General features: G+C 46.3%; 1 protein-coding gene across 2 annotated transcripts in view; it reads left to right on the forward strand.

Annotated features, from left to right (window-relative positions):
- LOC137784487 (protein shisa-7-like) overlaps window positions 1-16,821 on the forward strand; it is a 29,162-nt gene extending 12,341 nt beyond the window's left edge. The window contains exons 3-9 of one of the 2 annotated variants that reach the window (XM_068575200.1): window positions 1,539-1,781; window positions 2,367-2,483; window positions 3,185-3,330; window positions 4,809-4,877; window positions 7,664-7,930; window positions 11,056-11,437; window positions 12,509-16,821. In XM_068575200.1, the coding sequence (XP_068431301.1) occupies window positions 1,539-1,781; window positions 2,367-2,483; window positions 3,185-3,330; window positions 4,809-4,877; window positions 7,664-7,930; window positions 11,056-11,437; window positions 12,509-12,992 (1,708 nt within the window). In that variant the 3' untranslated portion in view covers window positions 12,993-16,821. The remainder of the gene's footprint in view (window positions 1-1,538; window positions 1,782-2,366; window positions 2,484-3,184; window positions 3,331-4,808; window positions 4,878-7,663; window positions 7,931-11,055; window positions 11,438-12,508) is intronic. The other variant, XM_068575201.1, reaches the window with a different exon arrangement.
- The last annotated feature ends 1,047 nt before the right edge of the window (window positions 16,822-17,868 follow it).

A 17,868-nucleotide genomic window follows, 5' to 3' on the forward strand; every position in this document is an offset into this window, starting at 1 on the left:
GTTCATACGACGACTTGAAGAACGGGTACAGGTGCTTAAGGTTGTGCAGAACTAAAGGTGAATTCATAAAAATGCACTATTGAAATATTGACCTGTTTTTGTGGCAGTTCTCACATTTCACTGCTGTGTCCACAGCGTGAATCTGTGTGTGTGTGTGTGTGTGTGTGTGTGTGTGTGTGTGTGTGTGTGTGTGTGTGTGTGTGTGTGTTATTTTGAGCATTCAAAGGCAGAGGACAATTTATTGAAATGTATTTTGTACAGTTTAAAATCACAAATTACAAATTAGCCTGGGAGGCTTTTCAGTCTGTGCACATACGTCATCCTCTGACCTTTGACCTCACATCGGTTGAGGAAAAACCGAAGAAACCTTCAGGAGAGCATCAGAGGAGGAGCCAGTATGTAAAATAGATGTTGTGTGACCAGAATGAACAACGCATTCAAGGCATGTGACAGAAATGATTCACACAACGAGAGTCGACCAGATTTAAACACAATCTCATACGTAACGTAACCTTTGGGTGCAAAAACCTGCTTCCTGAGGGGAAACTGTGGAAAAACACCCAGAAATGTCTCCTTTTTGTGGGGCGGACTGCGTTGTGCGTCCATCGCACCGCAAGCCATGAAAACAACGAGGCGCCTCATCGTTCTCCGGCATGCAGCAGCTCTGATCTCCATCTCACCGAAGCGTATATTTTCTGCACTGAGAGGCGTCTGGCTGTTGCCAGGCAACATGTAATCAGCTCTAAATCAGTTGTGTGTGTGTGTGCGTGTGTGTGTGTGTGTGTGTGTGTGCGCGCGCGCACACACACACACACACACACACACACGCCATCAGCAGCGGCTGTGTTCAGGAGGAGCAACACCAGCCACCAGCCTTCTTCTTCTTCTTCTTCTTCTTCTTCTTCTTCTTCTTCTTCTTCTTCTTCTTCTTCTTCTTCTTCTTCTTCTTCATATTTCCAGCTGGTTCAAACCAGACAAAGACGACGCGCTCAGAGCTCCAATGTTTGGTTTGATTTAGAGAAAACAAGACGAACACGTCCGACATCTGTTGAAGCTCATCAAGCGTGAACAAGCGACAACATTTTTCGACTTTTCTTAACAACAAAGACTCCCAGAAAACTCACACAGAGCAGAAAGAAGACTCTTTTTTACATGATTTTGTGAAGCGGTCTTTAAAATGAAAGATTTGAAAGACAAACATTGCTGCTTATTTTGAGGATTGAGTAACTTACACACATGTTCTGCTTGTAACGGACAAAATGTCAAAAAACAATGACTCAATGTGGCGTAGCCCTTTAAACCATAATCCTATTGAGGTTGTACACCGGGATTATCCATCATTGTAGCCCTGATTTTCATGTTTAATGTGATACCTAGCATGTTTTTAGTGTATTTTTTGAAATGCATACCATGTTTGTCTGGATTTGTACCTCGTGACCTGATATAAAACAGGTTTAAAGTCATGTTTGACCGTGTTTGCGAGCAGTGAGATGTCCAGTAGACCTCTTTGTCATTAATCGGTGCCCTCTGCCCCACAGGGGCTACTACGACGTGATGGGTCAGTTTGACACCACGTTCAACTGCTCTAAGGGCAGCTACATCTACTGCTGCGGGACGTGCCACTACCGCTTCTGCTGCGAGCACCAGAGGAGCCGGCTGGACCAGGAGTCCTGCAACAACTACATCTCCCCCGTCTGGGCCGAGCCGCTGGTCCCCGTCACCGTCAGCAGCGGCAACAAGCCCGACCCGGACTTTGAGACGCTGCAGCAGCAGAACAGCAGGTCAGCAGCAACTAATGCGTAGTGGAAGCAGTCAGGGTGCTCCTGCAGCAGCGTGAGGCGTTCAGGGTGCTCCTGCAGCAACGTGAGGCGTTCAGGGTGCTCCTGCAGCAGCGTGAGGCGTTCAGGGTGCTCCTGCAGCAGCGTGAGGCGTTCAGGGTGCTCCTGCAGCAGCGTGAGGCGTTCAGGGTGCTCCTGCAGCAGCGTGAGGCGTTCAGGGTGCTCCTGCAGCAGCGTGAGGCGTTCAGAGTGCTCCTGCAGCAGCGTGAGGCGTTCAGGGTGCTCCTGCAGCAACGTGAGGCGTTCAGGGTGCTCCTGCAGCAGCGTGAGGCGTTCAGGGTGCTCCTGCAGCAGCGTGAGGCGTTCAGGGTGCTCCTGCAGCAGCGTGAGGCGTTCAGTTTTCTGCCTTACAGGATAAAAACAATAGTGAAATAATCACAGTTGCTGAAGTGTGAAATAAATGACCAACAACTCAAAGAAGTGCTTTAGAAAGATGACGAATGACTAAACCGTTGTTCTGTAATCGTCAGCGTGTTCTGTCTCTCCCGCTGCGCTGGGTCAGCTGACGCTGCGTCTCTCTCTTCGCAGCACGGCCTACGTGATCGGCGGCGTGATCTCCTTCACGCTGGTGGTGGCCGTGGGCGTCAGGATCGCCTTCAGCAAGGTGGCGCGGCGACCCCGAAACAGAGACATCAACATGCCCAGGTGAGACCACGGGACGGCCGTGCTGCCTTCACTGACCCACACGGACCAGGCTTTCATTCTGCTGGACACGCCTCCTCAGTCTGACCCTGACAAGCAAATACTTTGAGTACTCATCAGACTGTTGTACTTCTACTTGTAACGGAGTATTTGTACAATGTGATATCTATACAGACATCATGAAACAGGTGATGAATGAGTGTCCTCTCTTTCCTCACCCCGTCCTCTCTTTCCTCACCCTATTCTTCCTTTCCTAACCTTATCCTCTCTTTCCTCACCCCATCCTTCCTTTCCTCACCCCATCCTTCCTTTCCTCACCCCGTCCTCCCTTTCCTCACCCCATCCTCCCTTTCCTCACCCTGTCCTCTCTTTCCTCACCCCGTCCTCTCTTTCCTCACCCCGTCCTCTCTTTCCTCACCCCGTCCTCCCTTTCCTCACCCTGTCCTCTCTTTCCTCACCCCGTCCTCTCTTTCCTCACCCTATCCTCTCTTTCCTCACCCCGTCCTCTCTTTCCTCACCCCATCCTCCCTTTCCTCACCCTGTCCTCTCTTTCCTCACCCCGTCCTCTCTTTCCTCACCCCGTCCTCTCTTTCCTCACCCCATCCTCCCTTTCCTCACCCTGTCCTCTCTTTCCTCACCCCGTCCTCTCTTTCCTCACCCCGTCCTCTCTTTCCTCACCCCGTCCTCTCTTTCCCCCGTGTCAGGTCTCTGGTGGACATCTTGCGGCATCAGTCCAGTCCGGTGCAGCCTGGAGAGAGGAACAACGCTGCGCTGCTGAGCGGCACCGCCAGCGACGGACGGACCTCCAAAAACCTGTACACGCCCATCCTGCAGAGCAAAGACAACCGCAGTGAGTCACACGGCCTGAACGCAAAGACAAGTCAGACATTTCAACTGACCGTCATCAGACGTCAGCTGGAGGAGTAAACTGTACCTTTTAGTTTTGCCACCATAATGCATCTATTATCAGAGAGGATGCTGATAATACTTCCAATGTGGATCCACCTTCGTTTCTTCAGGTTCTGGACGAGGTCTCCACTGAATGTGGTGTCCGCACAGGTTTTGCATGAATAGTGAATGTAAAGTTAATTGACTGTTATATAAAAAAATGTAGTAAAATGTGTGATAATAAGAGATCCTGAAACATCTACGTTCATGTTTCTTGGTGAAAGGAATACTGCCGCCCACCGACTGAACCATTTGTGCATCAAGTACGCTCGTAGCTCAAAATCCAGGAAAAAAACGCAGAAAGTTCTTGATGAGTTGAAGGGATCGCGGTCACCTCAATTCATCCAGGAATCTTCTTTGTTCTTTGTACTTTGTTCATAAATTCAAGCTAATTCTTTTGGATATCCCTCCAGAGTTTATCTCGTGTTTGCTCGTTTGCACCTCTCCCGGCGGCTCCGTGTTGTTTCTGACGAGACAGAAACAAGCGGTGGGGAACCAGAGTGCCGGTCCAACCTGTTTTGTTTTCTTGTGTTGTGTAACGGTTCACACGATGACAGTCTGAACGCACAAACACAACACGTTTCTCGCTCTCTCGCTGCCGCCGCCTCTCGCTGAACAAGCTTCTCTTCTTTCAGTCTCTTCAGGATTTTGAGTGTTTTTTCTTCAACGTTTTATCTTCAACAATAAGAAAGTCAACTCGTGGATACAGACGTCCCAATAACTAACTCTTGAACATGTAAAAAGGCAGCTTTCGGCTGCCATCTTACACCTTCATTTTGATTAATTTGATTATTGTTCGTCATGAACATGTGAAATAAAAGAATAAAAGCTTTACTACAGTCTCCCAACAAATTTGTATTCGTAATGGCAACATTTAAATACAAGTAACACAAGTTTTTTTGTGTATAACTACTCTTATTGCTTGTCAAAGACACATAGTTAAAGTCACAAACCACATTTTTATCATTATATATTCTATGGATTGACTTTTTGCACATAGATCTTCATTGTAAAACCAGATATTGAGCCGTTTAAGATATCACTTTTTATCGCAAGCCGACGACAAACCCATTTGAAACGAGCATTTCAAACTTCTAACGGAGACTCAAACATCGTCTTTTTTAATCTCCTCCCTCTCCGGAGCTGCGTGGAAAAAGACGAGCCGCTTTGTGTTAATCCGCTGGCTTGTTATTGAGCTCATTGTGTCACCAAAGTATCAAAAGAAAGAAAAAGCCAAATTCCTGGAGGGACCTCGCCTGTCTCTCTCCATCTTTCTGTCCCCCTCTCTCTGTCGACACATGTGCTGACTCGGCACTCGGGGCCCTGGTGCCTCTGGAGCGGTTTGTCCATCAGTTTGTTGGCTCTCTGCTCTCTTTGCAGCTGGGAACTTGCACCACCACTTTAACCAGCAGGGGTCTGCCTCCAGCCCTAAGCACTCCGCGACCATCGGTAAGCCTCGTGGTCGGCGGCGTCCGGGGGAAAACGCACCCGGCCTCCCCGTCCACCACGCCTGTCTGTCTTGTCCTCGTTGTCGTCGTCCTGCACTCTTAGGAACAGCTGTGCCGTCGTCAACACGTGCGGCAGTCTCTTTTTTGAAGCTCGTTGTGTTGAGCGTGACACATCTTTCATAAGAGTGCGAGCTAAAAGTTGTCTGCTTGATGCACCACCCACTGAAAACCACCACACGCCTGCTTCCAAATGTGCTCCTTCCTTCTTCCTTCTGCGGAGCGAGTGATGTGCAAACAGCTGACACGACACATCACCGGAGCTCTCGGCCCCCTGCTCCCCTCACACGAGTCTGTTTCCCCAGTTTGCTGCAAGAAAACAAAAAGAAAGCAATGCTAGCTTTACAAGTGGGTTAAACAAGAAGTCAAAATCATGGAAATCAGCCCCTTTGTGGTGCAACCGACGCGGCGGCCGCAGAGAACTCGGATCATCGGGCTGTGTGGAAAGTATCACGAAGGGAAGCGCTCTCTCCACTGTGCGGTTTTAAGTAGTTTCAGTGCCAATTATTCCAAACCATTACACCTACATGTGTCCCTCAGGGGACGGGTTACACAAGAAGGCAGCGGCGGAGAAGAAAAACCAACACGGAGAACAGATTTAAACGAAAAAGAAGAAAAAAGGTTCTGTTTAAATTGTGCTTTTTTTATGTGCTGTGAGCAAAGATTGTCAAATTGTTCGGTTGCTAAACAGCGAGTCTTATTTAATAACATCACAAGAAGCCGAGTAGCGAATACATCAGTGTTCCTCCCGTACAGTATTGCTGGATATTAGGTTTGCAACTGTTAAATGTTTGAGAGGCGTTGTTACTGCATTAAAAACACCAACATGATGTCGTTATATTTACAGGAAAGGGTTCGCAAAGGAATGAAACAACATATGTTCTCGGATATTTTCAGCTTTCGAGAAAATGTGCGTCAATTCACGTGCACAATTTACTTGTTCCTTCTTGACCCCTTTGCCGATGAAGGTGAGGTCCGACGACCTCGACCTCGTCCTCAAACTCGACCTCGTCCGACGTCCTCGAACTCGACCTCGTCCTCGAACTTGATCTCGTCCATGAACTTGATCTCGATTTCGTCCTCGAACTCGTCCTCATCCTCGACCTCGTCCTCGAACTCGACCTCGAACTCAACCTCGTCCTTAACTTCAAACTTGACCTCGTCCTCCAACTCGTCCTCCAACTCGTCCTCCAACTCGTCCTCGACATTGCCCTTGCCCTCAACCTTGACATTGACCTCATCCTCGAACTCGATCTCGTCCTCAACATTGACCTCATCCTCAACATTAACTTCGTCCCCAACATTGACCTCGACCTCGTCATCGACCTCGTCCTCGTCTTCATCATCGACCTCGTCCTCGTCTTCGTCATCGACCTCGTCATCGACCTCGTCATCGACTTCGTCATCAACCTCGTCCTCGACCTCGACCTCATCCTCATCCTCGGCTATCTTTAGCGTCGTTCTCACTCTCCCTGCGTTAGATAATGTTGTCGGAGGACTCACAAGAGCGGAGCTGAGTCAGATGCTGTTTTACATCATGACACCCTTCTCAAACCTCTCTGTCAGCCACAAAAAAAACCTCTCATTACCGCGCACTCTTGGAAATGACCGGCTAATTCTGCACCATGACATGAAAAAAATGCTCTACTTGATGCTTTTCTTTTCTCCCTCGTGCTTTTAAACCATGATCTCACAGCTGGCATTGCTTTTATCCCCCCACACACACTGCGTGTGTGTGTGTGTGTGTGTGTGTGTGTGTGTGTGTGTGTGTGTGTGTGTGTGTGTGTGTGTGTGTGTGTTCCCTGGGTGACGCTTGACGGAGACATTATGGCCCATTACTGTCAGTGGTGAAAGACCAGTGCAGCAGTAATCTTAACGAGATCGCAGCTCGTCACCGTGGACTTCACATCGATTGAGTCTCAGAGACGACGCATCACAGTCACGGTCGCTTATTGACACTTCATAGTCTCACTTTTTTTTTGTTATTTTTCAATATACCTGCCGCTGTCACCCAGCAGTTAATGTTTCCTCGTCGCGATCTCTTCAGTGGTTGAAGACGATGCGACGGTATGTGTCTGTGTGTGTGTGTGTGTGTGTGTGTGTCTGTGTGTGTGCGTGTGTACATCCCATGTTGGGGTCATTTAAAGTGCCGTCTGGTGGTGTTACTGCTGTCCCACACTGCTAATCGTACATAAGACAAATCATTTTTTATGTGCATCAATCGATGTGCTGCTTTTGCACTTTTGCATACATGTGAATGTGTGTTAGACCCCCCTTCCACACACACACACACACACACACACACACACACACACACTCACACCTCCTCCCCCTCCCTCCCACCTCCTCCTCCTGCTATCAGTGTATCTCTCTGTTTTTACATGTGGCTGATATGTTTGTGTCGGAGTCTCAGATAGCACAGAGTTGTATTTATAGACGGTCGCCATGGAGCTCGGAGACACTTCCTGTGTTTACTAATCATTAACCAGCTTCTCTTCCTTCGTCGTCTCCTTCTTCTTCTTTCTCAACTTCCTTTTGGTCCTTTTCTATTCTCTTTATTTCTCTCCTCTCTTTCCTCTTTTCCCTTTTTGTTTATTTCTCCTCCTCCTCCTCCTCTTCCTCCTCCTCCTCCTCCTCCTCCTTCTCCTCCTCCTCTTCCTTCCTCACTTACTTATCGTCCCTCCCTCCATCACTCCCCATTTTTGTTTTTTCTCCTCTCCCTCCTTCCAGAGCGAGGCGCCCGTCTGAACAACACCTCCCAGCTCTCCTCTGGACCCACCCTTCTTTCCGGTAGCGGTAGCGGTAAAGGTGGTGGCGGCGGTGGTGGTGGCGGCGGCGGTGGCGGCGGCGGCAGCTTCATCATTGGCAGCGGCATGAGACACAACAGCAGCCACCCGTCCTTCTCCCACTCCTTCCACAACCTCGCCCAGCTGCCGCCGTCCTACGAGACGGCCATGAAACCGGAGATCAACCGCTACAGCTCGCTGAAGAGGCTGGGTGAGCCAGGGGAAGGGAGGCACGAGGGCGGGGGAGTTAATCAGGGATGTGGGAGATGGGGGGAGGAAGAGGGAGAGGAAGTGGGGCTGATTGATTGTTCAGGAGCACAGGAAGGCTTTCAGGTGATGCAACACAGCAGGTGGTGGTCATATTGGAAGGGTGGAGTTCTCGAGGAAAAAAGCCTTTTGTTTTTTATTTCATCTCGACTTTAATACGTTTGTATACTTTAAAGATGGAGAGTCATTTCCACACAGGATCCTTTCGGGAATCGAACCCTCCCTACCAGCCACGACACCATATTTAAAGAAAAGTAAAGAATGTCAAAAACGTCTTTTGAGGATGTAACTTATCTTAAGAGTTTGGAAAATACTAAACGTACGGATTAACGGCAGGACAATGTGTCAAGAAATAGTTGATGCCCGTCCAAAAACATTGGATCCCACACTTCCCAGAATGCAACTGGAGAGCATCGTTCCCTATAGGCTCTACCGAGCCAACAGAACCACGAGCCCACTGTCTTTCTTTCCAGGTATTTCTCTTTTGTTCTTGTGGCCGGTTTAGTTAAACTCAAACATGCTCTCAGTGTGGCCTGCATGTGTAAACTGCTTCTGCTGAACAGTCATAACAGGAAGGTAGAGCAAACGGAAACATAGAAAACAGGGGTTGGGGGAATTAATGGAGGGATTGGAAGCAGACTGACAGCACAGAGAGAGGGAGATGAAGACGGGAGGGGGAAGAGGAGGAAGAATATAAATGTGGAGAAAGAGAGTGGAGACCAGAAGGAGAGAAAAGCTGATTGGCCAAATAAGGATGCAAGCAGGAAAAAAAACAAACAAACAAACACCCGGAGATATCGACGAAGATAAGAGATGCAGAAGGAGGAGAGAGAGAGAGAAAGAGAGAGAGAGAGAGAGAGAGAGAGAGAGAGAGAGAGAGAGGATTGGAGGGGAGATGTGGAGGAGATTGGGGGGAGGGGCGTTGTCCGCTGGCCTGCCGGACTTGCTGCTTTCAGTGGGAAGAAAAGAGTCTCTTTCTCGCTCTCTCGCCCCCCCCCCCCCCCTCCTCTCTCTCTCTCTTTCGCTCTCACTCTCGCTCTCTCTCCCTGTCTCTCTCTCTCTGTCTCTCGTTTCCTCTCTTGCCCTGATATTGCAGGGGGAGGGGATTTGTCTCTGCAGGCTGAGTGATGGATGGTTACTGTGTGTGTGTGTGTGTGTGTGTGTGTGTGTGTGTGTGTGTGTGTGTGTGCATGTGTGTGTGCATGTGTGTGTGTGTGTTTTAGCAGCAAAGAGGTGAAAGTCCAGATGAGTCTCTCTTATTTCCATTCAATCATAAGGAGAAAACACTCAGAGGGAAAAGAGGCTCCTGCGTGTTGGGCCTCTCAGAGGTCTTCCTCACTTCCTCTTCGGCCTCTCAGAGGTCTTCCTCACTTCCTCTTCGGCCTCTCGGAGGTCTTCCTCAAGTCGTCCTCGTCGCAGCAGCAACAGTTGGGAACAGATGCTCTTCCCTTCATTCACCTCCTTCGTTTCTTTTTTTCCTTCTTCTTCCTCATCAATTATTTCCTGCCGTCTCTCCTTCACATGATTGCTACTTCAGATGATTGAAGACACTTCGACTTTTCATGCACGTCTATTGGACAAAAAACAAATTCAACAACACAATAGATTTAAATGAAACGATCAGACTCCTGGTCCAGCACTGCATCTCTCGTGTGATCGAGTCCACAGTTCACCTGAGACCACGAGGAGCCTCCAGTGCTCTGAGCTGCAAAGCTGAAAAGGTTACACAGACCTCTTCATATTATTAATAATAATACACATATTAATAATGACAATAATAATAATGATGATGATGATGATATTTACGCCGCGGCATAATGTGATGACAATCAAGCATATTGATATCTCATAAAGCTCTTCTGTCAAGCTGCTAGTTAAACACTAGTTTATAACTGGGTTACTGCTAGTTTACTACTGGTTCATACACCAGTAGTAAACCTGGTTCATACACTAGTAGTAAACCTGGTTCATACACTAGTAGTAAACCAGGAGTAAACTAGCAGTAAACTCAGATTATCTGACACAGATGACTTCCCCTGATGAAATCTGCCTGTGACCCTCAGAGTTCAACTGTTTTTGCTCTTCTTTTTTGTTGTGTTCAATCCGTTTTTTGGTGAAGTTCTCCTCACGGAGCAGCAGAAAGGACACTGGTCGGCCGCCGGAGAGGAAAAACCTAGAGATAATTTGGCTTTAGATGGGGGGTGGAAGGGAGGAGGAGGAGAAGGAGCAGGAGGAGGAGGGTAAACACAGAGAGCGAGAGGACATGAGACAAACAGTGAGAGGACGGAGGTGAAAAAGAAACGGAGATAACCTTAAGATGGAAAGAGAAAGAGCGGTGGAGGAGACAAAGGAACAAACGGAAGGAGAGGGGGAGAGGCCTAAGGGAGGGAGGAGACGAGAGAGGAGGAAGAGGAAGCGAGGTGGCTGGTGAAAGGTCATGTTTAAATTGGCTCGTGGGGAGCTGCTTCCATTGGCAACGCTTTGAAGATTAAAGAGGACTGGAACAATACGTCTCACCGTCGTGGAGCCGAAGCTCTGGAACCTTTTCACTCTGCTGTCTTTGTTTTCACGTAGAGACTCGTCTCTCTCTGTTCTGTTGTTCCCCACACAGGTTGTCGTTTGACTCGTTTCCTCACTTCATGTCCTCTGACTCCATTACATCTCTCTCTCTCTCTCTGTCTCTCTCTCTCCCTTTCATTTTATGTTCTCTTTATATATATATATATATATATATATATATATATATATATATATATATATATATATATATATATATTCCTCTCTCTCTCTGTCTCTCTCTCTTTCTCGCTTATGCATCCAGGTATTTCACCTCTTTTTTTTTGCTTTTCGTGTGCGTGCGTGTGTGTGTGTGCGTGCGTGTGTGTGTGTGTGTGTGTGTCCCTGGTCCTAATCATCTCTCTACTGAAGAACGAACGGGACCAAAAATCTCACCTCTCAACTTTTAAATTGACTCGCACAATCAATCAATTAATTGAATTAATTAATTAAATACTTAATTATTAATCAATAGTACTACTCATTGTCTTTCTCCCTCTTCTGCCAAACCAGAGAAAGAACTGGACGAGTACTCCAACTACTACAACTCCAAGCGCCGCTCCAACAACGCGCCGCCCTCCTTCTACTCGTCGCAGCACTACCTGCCGTGGGGGGGCGACTACACGCTGGGCTCGTCCCGGGGCACGCTGCCCCTCCACGGCTCCAGGCCCCGCCTCCACATCCCGGCCTCCACGCCCAACCCGTACCCGCTGCCCGCCGCGCAGACCCACTACACCAGCTCCTCCTTCGACAGGCCGCCGCGCCGCGTCCGCTCCCAGGACCAGCTGCTCGGGGACGGCAACACGCTGTCCCGCCTGTCCAAGAACCAGCAACACCAGTACTACAAAGCCATGATGAGCACCAGCAGGAGCTCCAACGCGCAGGCGCTGCGCAGGTAGCCCACTGCTAGCTTACTGCTAGCGCACTGCTAGCTTACTGCTGGTTTACTGCTGGTTTACTGCTAGTGTACTGCTGGTTTACTGCTAGCGTACTGCTAGCTTACTGCTGGTTTACTGCTGGTTTACTGCTAGTGTACTGCTGGTTTACTGCTAGCGTACTGCTAGCTTACTGCTGGTTTACTGCTAGCTTACTGCTACTGTTCTGCTAGTTTGCCGCTAGCGTACTGCTAGCTTACTGCTGGTTTACTGCTAGTGTACTGCTGGTTTACTGCTAGTCTACTGCTAGTGTACTGCTGGTGTACTGCTAGTTTACAGCTGGTTTACTGCTAGTGTACTGGTAGCATACTGCTAGTTTACAGCTGGTTTACTGCTAGCTTACTTCTGGTTTACTGCTAGTGTACTGCTGGTGTACTGCTAGTTTACTGGTAGCATACTGCTAGTTTACAGCTGGTTTACAGCTGGTTTACTGCTAGCTTACTTCTGGTTTACTGCTAGTTTACAGCTGGTTTACTGATAGCTTACTGCTAGTGTACTGCTGGTTTACTGCTGGTTCATTGCTAGTTTACTGCTAGTTTACTGGTAGAATACTGCTAGTGTACTGCTGGTTTACTGCTAGTCTACTGCTGGTTTACTGCCGGTTTACTGCTAGTTTATTGCTAGCTTCCTGCTAGGTTACTGTTGGTTTACTGCTAGATTACTGCTGGTTTACTGCTAGCTTCCTGCTAGGTTACTGTTGGTTTACTGCTAGTTTACTGCTAGTCTACTGCTAGTTTACTTCTGTTTTACTGCCATTTTACTGCTAGTTTACTGCTGGTTCACTGCTAGTTTACTGCTGGTTTACTGCTGATTTACTACTAGAAAAACTTGCTACTGTTTTGCTTTATTTCTGATAGATGTATTTTTACGTGAAAAATACAATTTTGTTTTGAGATTAAAGCATTTTTTTGTTGCATTTTTTTAACCTCTCCATTTAAATATATATATACTAAATATGTTGGCGTTAATCTCGGCCTTTTTAACAAACATAATTACATAATGAGGATAAATGTCTGTGTGTCTGGTTCCAGGTCCCACGAGAGGCTCCTGGTCTCTCCTGACCGCCTGGAGGACCGGCTGATGATGGGCCTGATAGGAGGAGGAGGAGACAGAGGAGGAGACAGAGGAGACAGAGGAGACCGGAGCGGGATGGTGCCCACCATGGGCCGGCTCAGCCACCACCAGAAGGCTCAGTCGCAGCAGAACATATGCGTCACGCCGTCGATGGAACGCCACCACATGATCAAGATGAACTCCCACCCGACGCCGGGCCACGACCACGACCGCGACCGCATCTCCGGCGTCCTGGGGATGGGCATGCACGGTGGCTGGGACCCCCATGGGGGTGGAGGAGGAGGAGGAGGAGGAGGAGGAGGAGGAGGAGGTCACCCCAACGCCCGGCGAATGGCCTTCGCCAACAAGAGGCAGAACACCATCGAACAGCTGCACTTCATCCCCGGCGGCGGGGGAGTGCAGGGACTGCGGACTGGGAGTAAGAACGAGGTAACAGTGTGAGAGGAAGAGGGGGATGAAGAGGAAGACGAGAGAAAGAGGCGAAGGCTGTAAAGAAGCTGAAGAGGCATTTAGTGGGAAGATGACGTGGAGAGATGAGCAAGGGGCTGGACAACCCCCTCCCTCCTTTTCATGAAACAAAAAATGGTGGATGCCACCGTTGATCTCATTGTGAGTAAAGCCAATTAATTTCCTCCTCGTCACTTATGCGTTGACAAAGAGAATATTCAGCCATTCTTTGAAAAAGGGAAGACAGAAATGTCCACTTGAAAAAAAAAAAAGAGCAAAAAAATACATAATAATAATATCGTACGAGAGCAGTTTAAAAAAAAAAAAAAGCTGCTGGGTTTTCCGCTGTGACTTTTATTGAAGGATATCCTACCGAATCAAAATCTGTTGACAAATTCTGTCCTCGAGTTTCATCGTCCTCCGAGTCCTCCCACAGATTCGTCTGTCTTTGAATCCACCGCGGATGACGGAGAGCTCTGGAGGAGGAGGGGCGGAGACGGACGGATTTTGCTTGTCTTTGTATTTATGAAAAATGTATTTAAAAACCAAACCAGTTGCTTTTGTATGAAACTAACCTGACGATGATGATAGTATGATCTTTAACTGAGCCCTGTAAGACGCTGTGTATACTTGGTTTAAAAACGTATTTATCCTTAAGACCAGCCGGTTTGTAACTTGGTTGACCTTCTTTCTCTCGCTGTGATTGGACGATCATGAAACTATACCATTCTCTGCAAAAAAGTAAACCTCACTGGATTTGCCTTTTATGGCTCATTTTACCCTCAATTATAGGAATAAATTATAAATCAAGACATCCACATGAGCTGCAGTCGTAGAGGCCCAGTCACACCAGCATTTACAAGGCAATACTTTTTGCGACAAAATCGTTTCTTTTTTAAATGAAATTGCCGCAACTAATTGACTGAAATGTTTGAAGTTTTCTTTCCCTCACTGCGTCGACCGAAGTGGCCCCTGCGGCTCCGAGAGGGTCGTCCATTAACCACCAGGTTTCCGGCATGGGGTTCGAACCCCCGCCGAGGCGCTTTTTCTTTCTTCAAATTTCATCTTTTACGAAAAATCCAAATTTTAAGCTCCAGGTTTGCAGGTGGATTTTTTCCCGTTGTCTCTTTTCTGGAGTGACCGGGCCTTTGGTAAGTAAAAGTCCGCTCTGCAGTGTATGAATTCAGCTTAACTCTGTACAGTAAACTCCAAGTGGGTGTAATATCTTTGAAAACATTGTGCTGTGACCCATTGAGTAATTATTAAAAAAACAATGTTGAATTGGACCGCTCATGAAGAAGAACTGACCTCATGAAGAAGAAGTGACCTCACGCAGACCAAAACTTCCCTCAAAAACACTGTTGTCAACTCTTTGCATTGTGAGTCGAGAGGGTTTTATTCTTCGTGCCGATGAACCTTCCTGTGCTTCTACGATTTCCACGTGTTTACCTGCACGTCGAGCTGCTCACCTCGTATGAATGGGAAAGAGGGGGGAAGGGAGGAGGGGCAATGGACACTTCACACCAAGGGCTATACCGAATTATCTTTGTGTGTCCGTGCTCTGTACAGCGTCTGCTTGTCATTATCTTTTCCCTCTGCTCGTGCATATACGTTTGTCCTGTTTTTATTTCATGTGTTTTATTGTCTTGTGTCGAGAGAAAATAATAATAAAAAACACGCTCAAAGGGACTTTTGTGTAAAAAAAAACACTTGATTACTTTTTGAAGCAGACAGGCGACCGTGATGCAACGAAATATGTTCCCATGCAACTAAACTGAAGTCTTAATTTAAGGGAAACATTTCCTCCCAATACACGCTTTAAACACACGGACCGGATGTGAGAAGGACACAAAGTTGTCGTGACGTCGCCTGTTGGTTTGTGGACGTTTTGAAGTCTTCAAGTTCGACATCTTGGATTTCTGCAACCAGTGAGTGGGAAGTGACCATATTTGGATGGTGGAGGATGCAGAGACGTCGTATATGTCGCTGGCGTCGACCTGTCAATCACCTTGTAGCCCCGCCCCTAAAATATCCCCTGCTTTATGGTCTGTTTGACTATAAATGACCCTAATTTACTGAACGAACATCATGCTGTATTGAAGAAGACTTGAAACTAGAGATTGAGACATAAACAATGTTTACTGAGGGAATACATCAAGAGACAAGTAGAGTCATTTCTATAGACTTCCATACAACCAGAGGAGTCGCCCCCTAGTGGTCTGGAGAGAGAATGCAGGTTTAACACATGAAACATAGACTTCTTTACAACCAGAGTCGCCCCCTGGTGGCCAGTAGAGATAATGCAGGTGTAAGACACTTCAGCATTGTCTTCTAATAGAAATAAAACAAACTTCGCTACATAACGACTTGGTAGTATTTAGTAAAAAAAAAAAAAAACCTCAATGTATTGTCTTAAAATGACTACAAAATGTAAGCAAAATCTAAATAAACGCAACAAAAAGTACAACTGCTTATGTTTAGTCTCCTGGTTAAACTTGTTTTTTTAGGAGGAGGCTGCCATGATGTCATATTTTGTACCCTTTTTTGTTGATCAGGCTGGATTTCTCCTTCGTGGGGTTTCTGGTGCTTTCAGGCCTTCATCTTCCCCTCGATAAAGACAGACATGATTGATTGATGAGCGATGCTTCCTGGCAGCCATTTTTAGTGTTTTACTCAAAGACACTCGCTCACGTTTATCATTGGACGACTAACGCTCTCATCGTGATTTGATTTTTTTCCTTTTTTCTGTGAAGTTCAACCTATTAATCCTGGATTTCCACTTATACAAACTTTCTGGTTGATTCTCAAAAACAAAACAAAAAGAAGAAGACATTTGTATTCTCGAGAACAAAAAGAGCCGACGCAATCGGGGAGAAAAGACCGCACAACCACGTCGGAAGCCAACGTCATGTCTTAGTGCCGACCGATGACGTCCCGTTCATGTCTAAATGTTCACGCGTCTGTTTATTTTTTTTATTTGTGTGCCCGTGTGCGTAGCTCCCTCAGTGTCCTCTTCTTTGCCGGGCGTTATGTGTTCATATCAACGTGTGATAAAACTTTTAAAAAGACCTGTCATCGTTTAATTGAAGCAAAAAAATAATAAAAAGGGACATTGATCTATTGCAGCGTTCCTCGTTGACCAAAGCAGAGACTATTGCAACATTTGAAAAGTGTAAACACATTGTGTTGAGTTTTCTTTGGAGAGGGATTTGACCAGAAGGGAATCTGTAAAGAGGAGATCTGTTTCTATCAAACAGAACTTTATTCAAGAGGCACAAAAAAACGGAAACACACTTTTCTTTTTGCGTCTTGGAGGAGAATGTATCGTGACTTGCCTTGACAGGATGGACGGCTCTGTGGTTTTTACATCATTAAACTTTTAATGGAGGTAGGGGAGGAAGAAGAGGAAGGCGGGTTGATGTGTAAATGACCAGAAAGTCCAGTTGTATTTTTAATGTCTCATCTCTCCTCGAACTTCCATCGGTCTAAAACAGATGTTGTAATCCACGTTCAGTTAATTGGCCCCCTAATAAAACTGTGTGTGTGTGTGTGTGTGTGTGTGCGTGTGACTGAGTGAGAGAGAGAGAGAACTAAGGGGAGGGTGGGAGTCATGGGCATATTTGTATTCTCAAAGCTACTCTGCATACCTCAAACTGTATGATACACGTATTTATTACAACCCCCTTACATGATGTCTATTTCCAAGAATATCCAAACGAAAGTCTCAGATGAGCAAAACCCCCTTTTTGTTATCGGTGATCAGTTCTTGCGTTTGTAGAAACCATATTGTTTAATTGATAAATAACAATAAAAAATTGTAAAAATCCCACTAAACCTTGTTTGTGTCTTTTGTGATGACATGTGACTGTTTTTAAATAATTGATTATTCAACAGAAAAGTAACGTGTGGCTTTATATTGTAAATTTTACATTTTTGTGTTTTTGAGCGTTGATTAGACACATTAAGTATTTTTACTTTTGTTTTGAGCAGCAGTTTTCGATCATTTCATACATTTATACTCTAAATTGTCACAGAAAAGTGAGAACCAGCCATCAAACATTTCCAAAGCCACCGTGATATGTTGAATTATCTGTCTTTTAACTTACGAGCCTATAAAATAGATTAAAGCCGTGAAATCTCACACTTTTAGAAGAACAAGAACGAGTGAATGTTTGGCATTTAGAGGCATAAATAATAAATCAAACGTCTGCATAATAAAGATCTAAAAGTATTAATATATTCTAATAAAAAAAACACAATATAGTGTTTTGTTTGCTTATTCACACATTGTAGAGGAGGAAGGTCTGAAACATATGTTGTAATCCACGTTAATTGACCCCCCCCCCCCCCCCCCCCCCCCTAATAAAACTGTGTGTGTGGTGTGTGTGTGTGTGTGTGTGTGTGTGTGTGGTGGGGAGGGGTCGATGCTAACTATTGTGTTTCTACACCCGAGGGAGCAATCTGAGTCTCTGCTCGGGGGAACACACACAGACACACACACACACACAATAATTTAGCACAACTTATTAAATTAATTAGGGCCTTTAAATTAGGAGATGTGCCGTCCTTGTTAAGGCGGGACCTCTGCTGTCTCCTTGTCACCTGAGTGGCCTTTAAACTGGTTTATACATCTTGATTTATTTAAATAATAATGTATAAGTGGAGAAACGATGGATATAATTTACAGGTTGTGGAAAAAGATAAATGAATAGATTCTAGTTTGATGCAGTCTGTCCCTTTTTAATAATCCTTTTGAGCTTTTCTTTATTTAATACCCAGAATATTTAGTCAATGTTAATATTTCCCCCTCAAAAAACGGACTAAAAATAAAACCCAACATGTTTATTACTTGGTGCACGTGTGCATAAAA

The sequence above is a fragment of the Clinocottus analis genome, unplaced genomic scaffold (assembly GCF_023055335.1).
Source record: "Clinocottus analis isolate CAN_PGR_092001 unplaced genomic scaffold, fCliAna1.0.p SCAF_14, whole genome shotgun sequence".
NCBI classification, from domain to species: Eukaryota; Metazoa; Chordata; class Actinopteri; order Perciformes; family Cottidae; genus Clinocottus; species Clinocottus analis.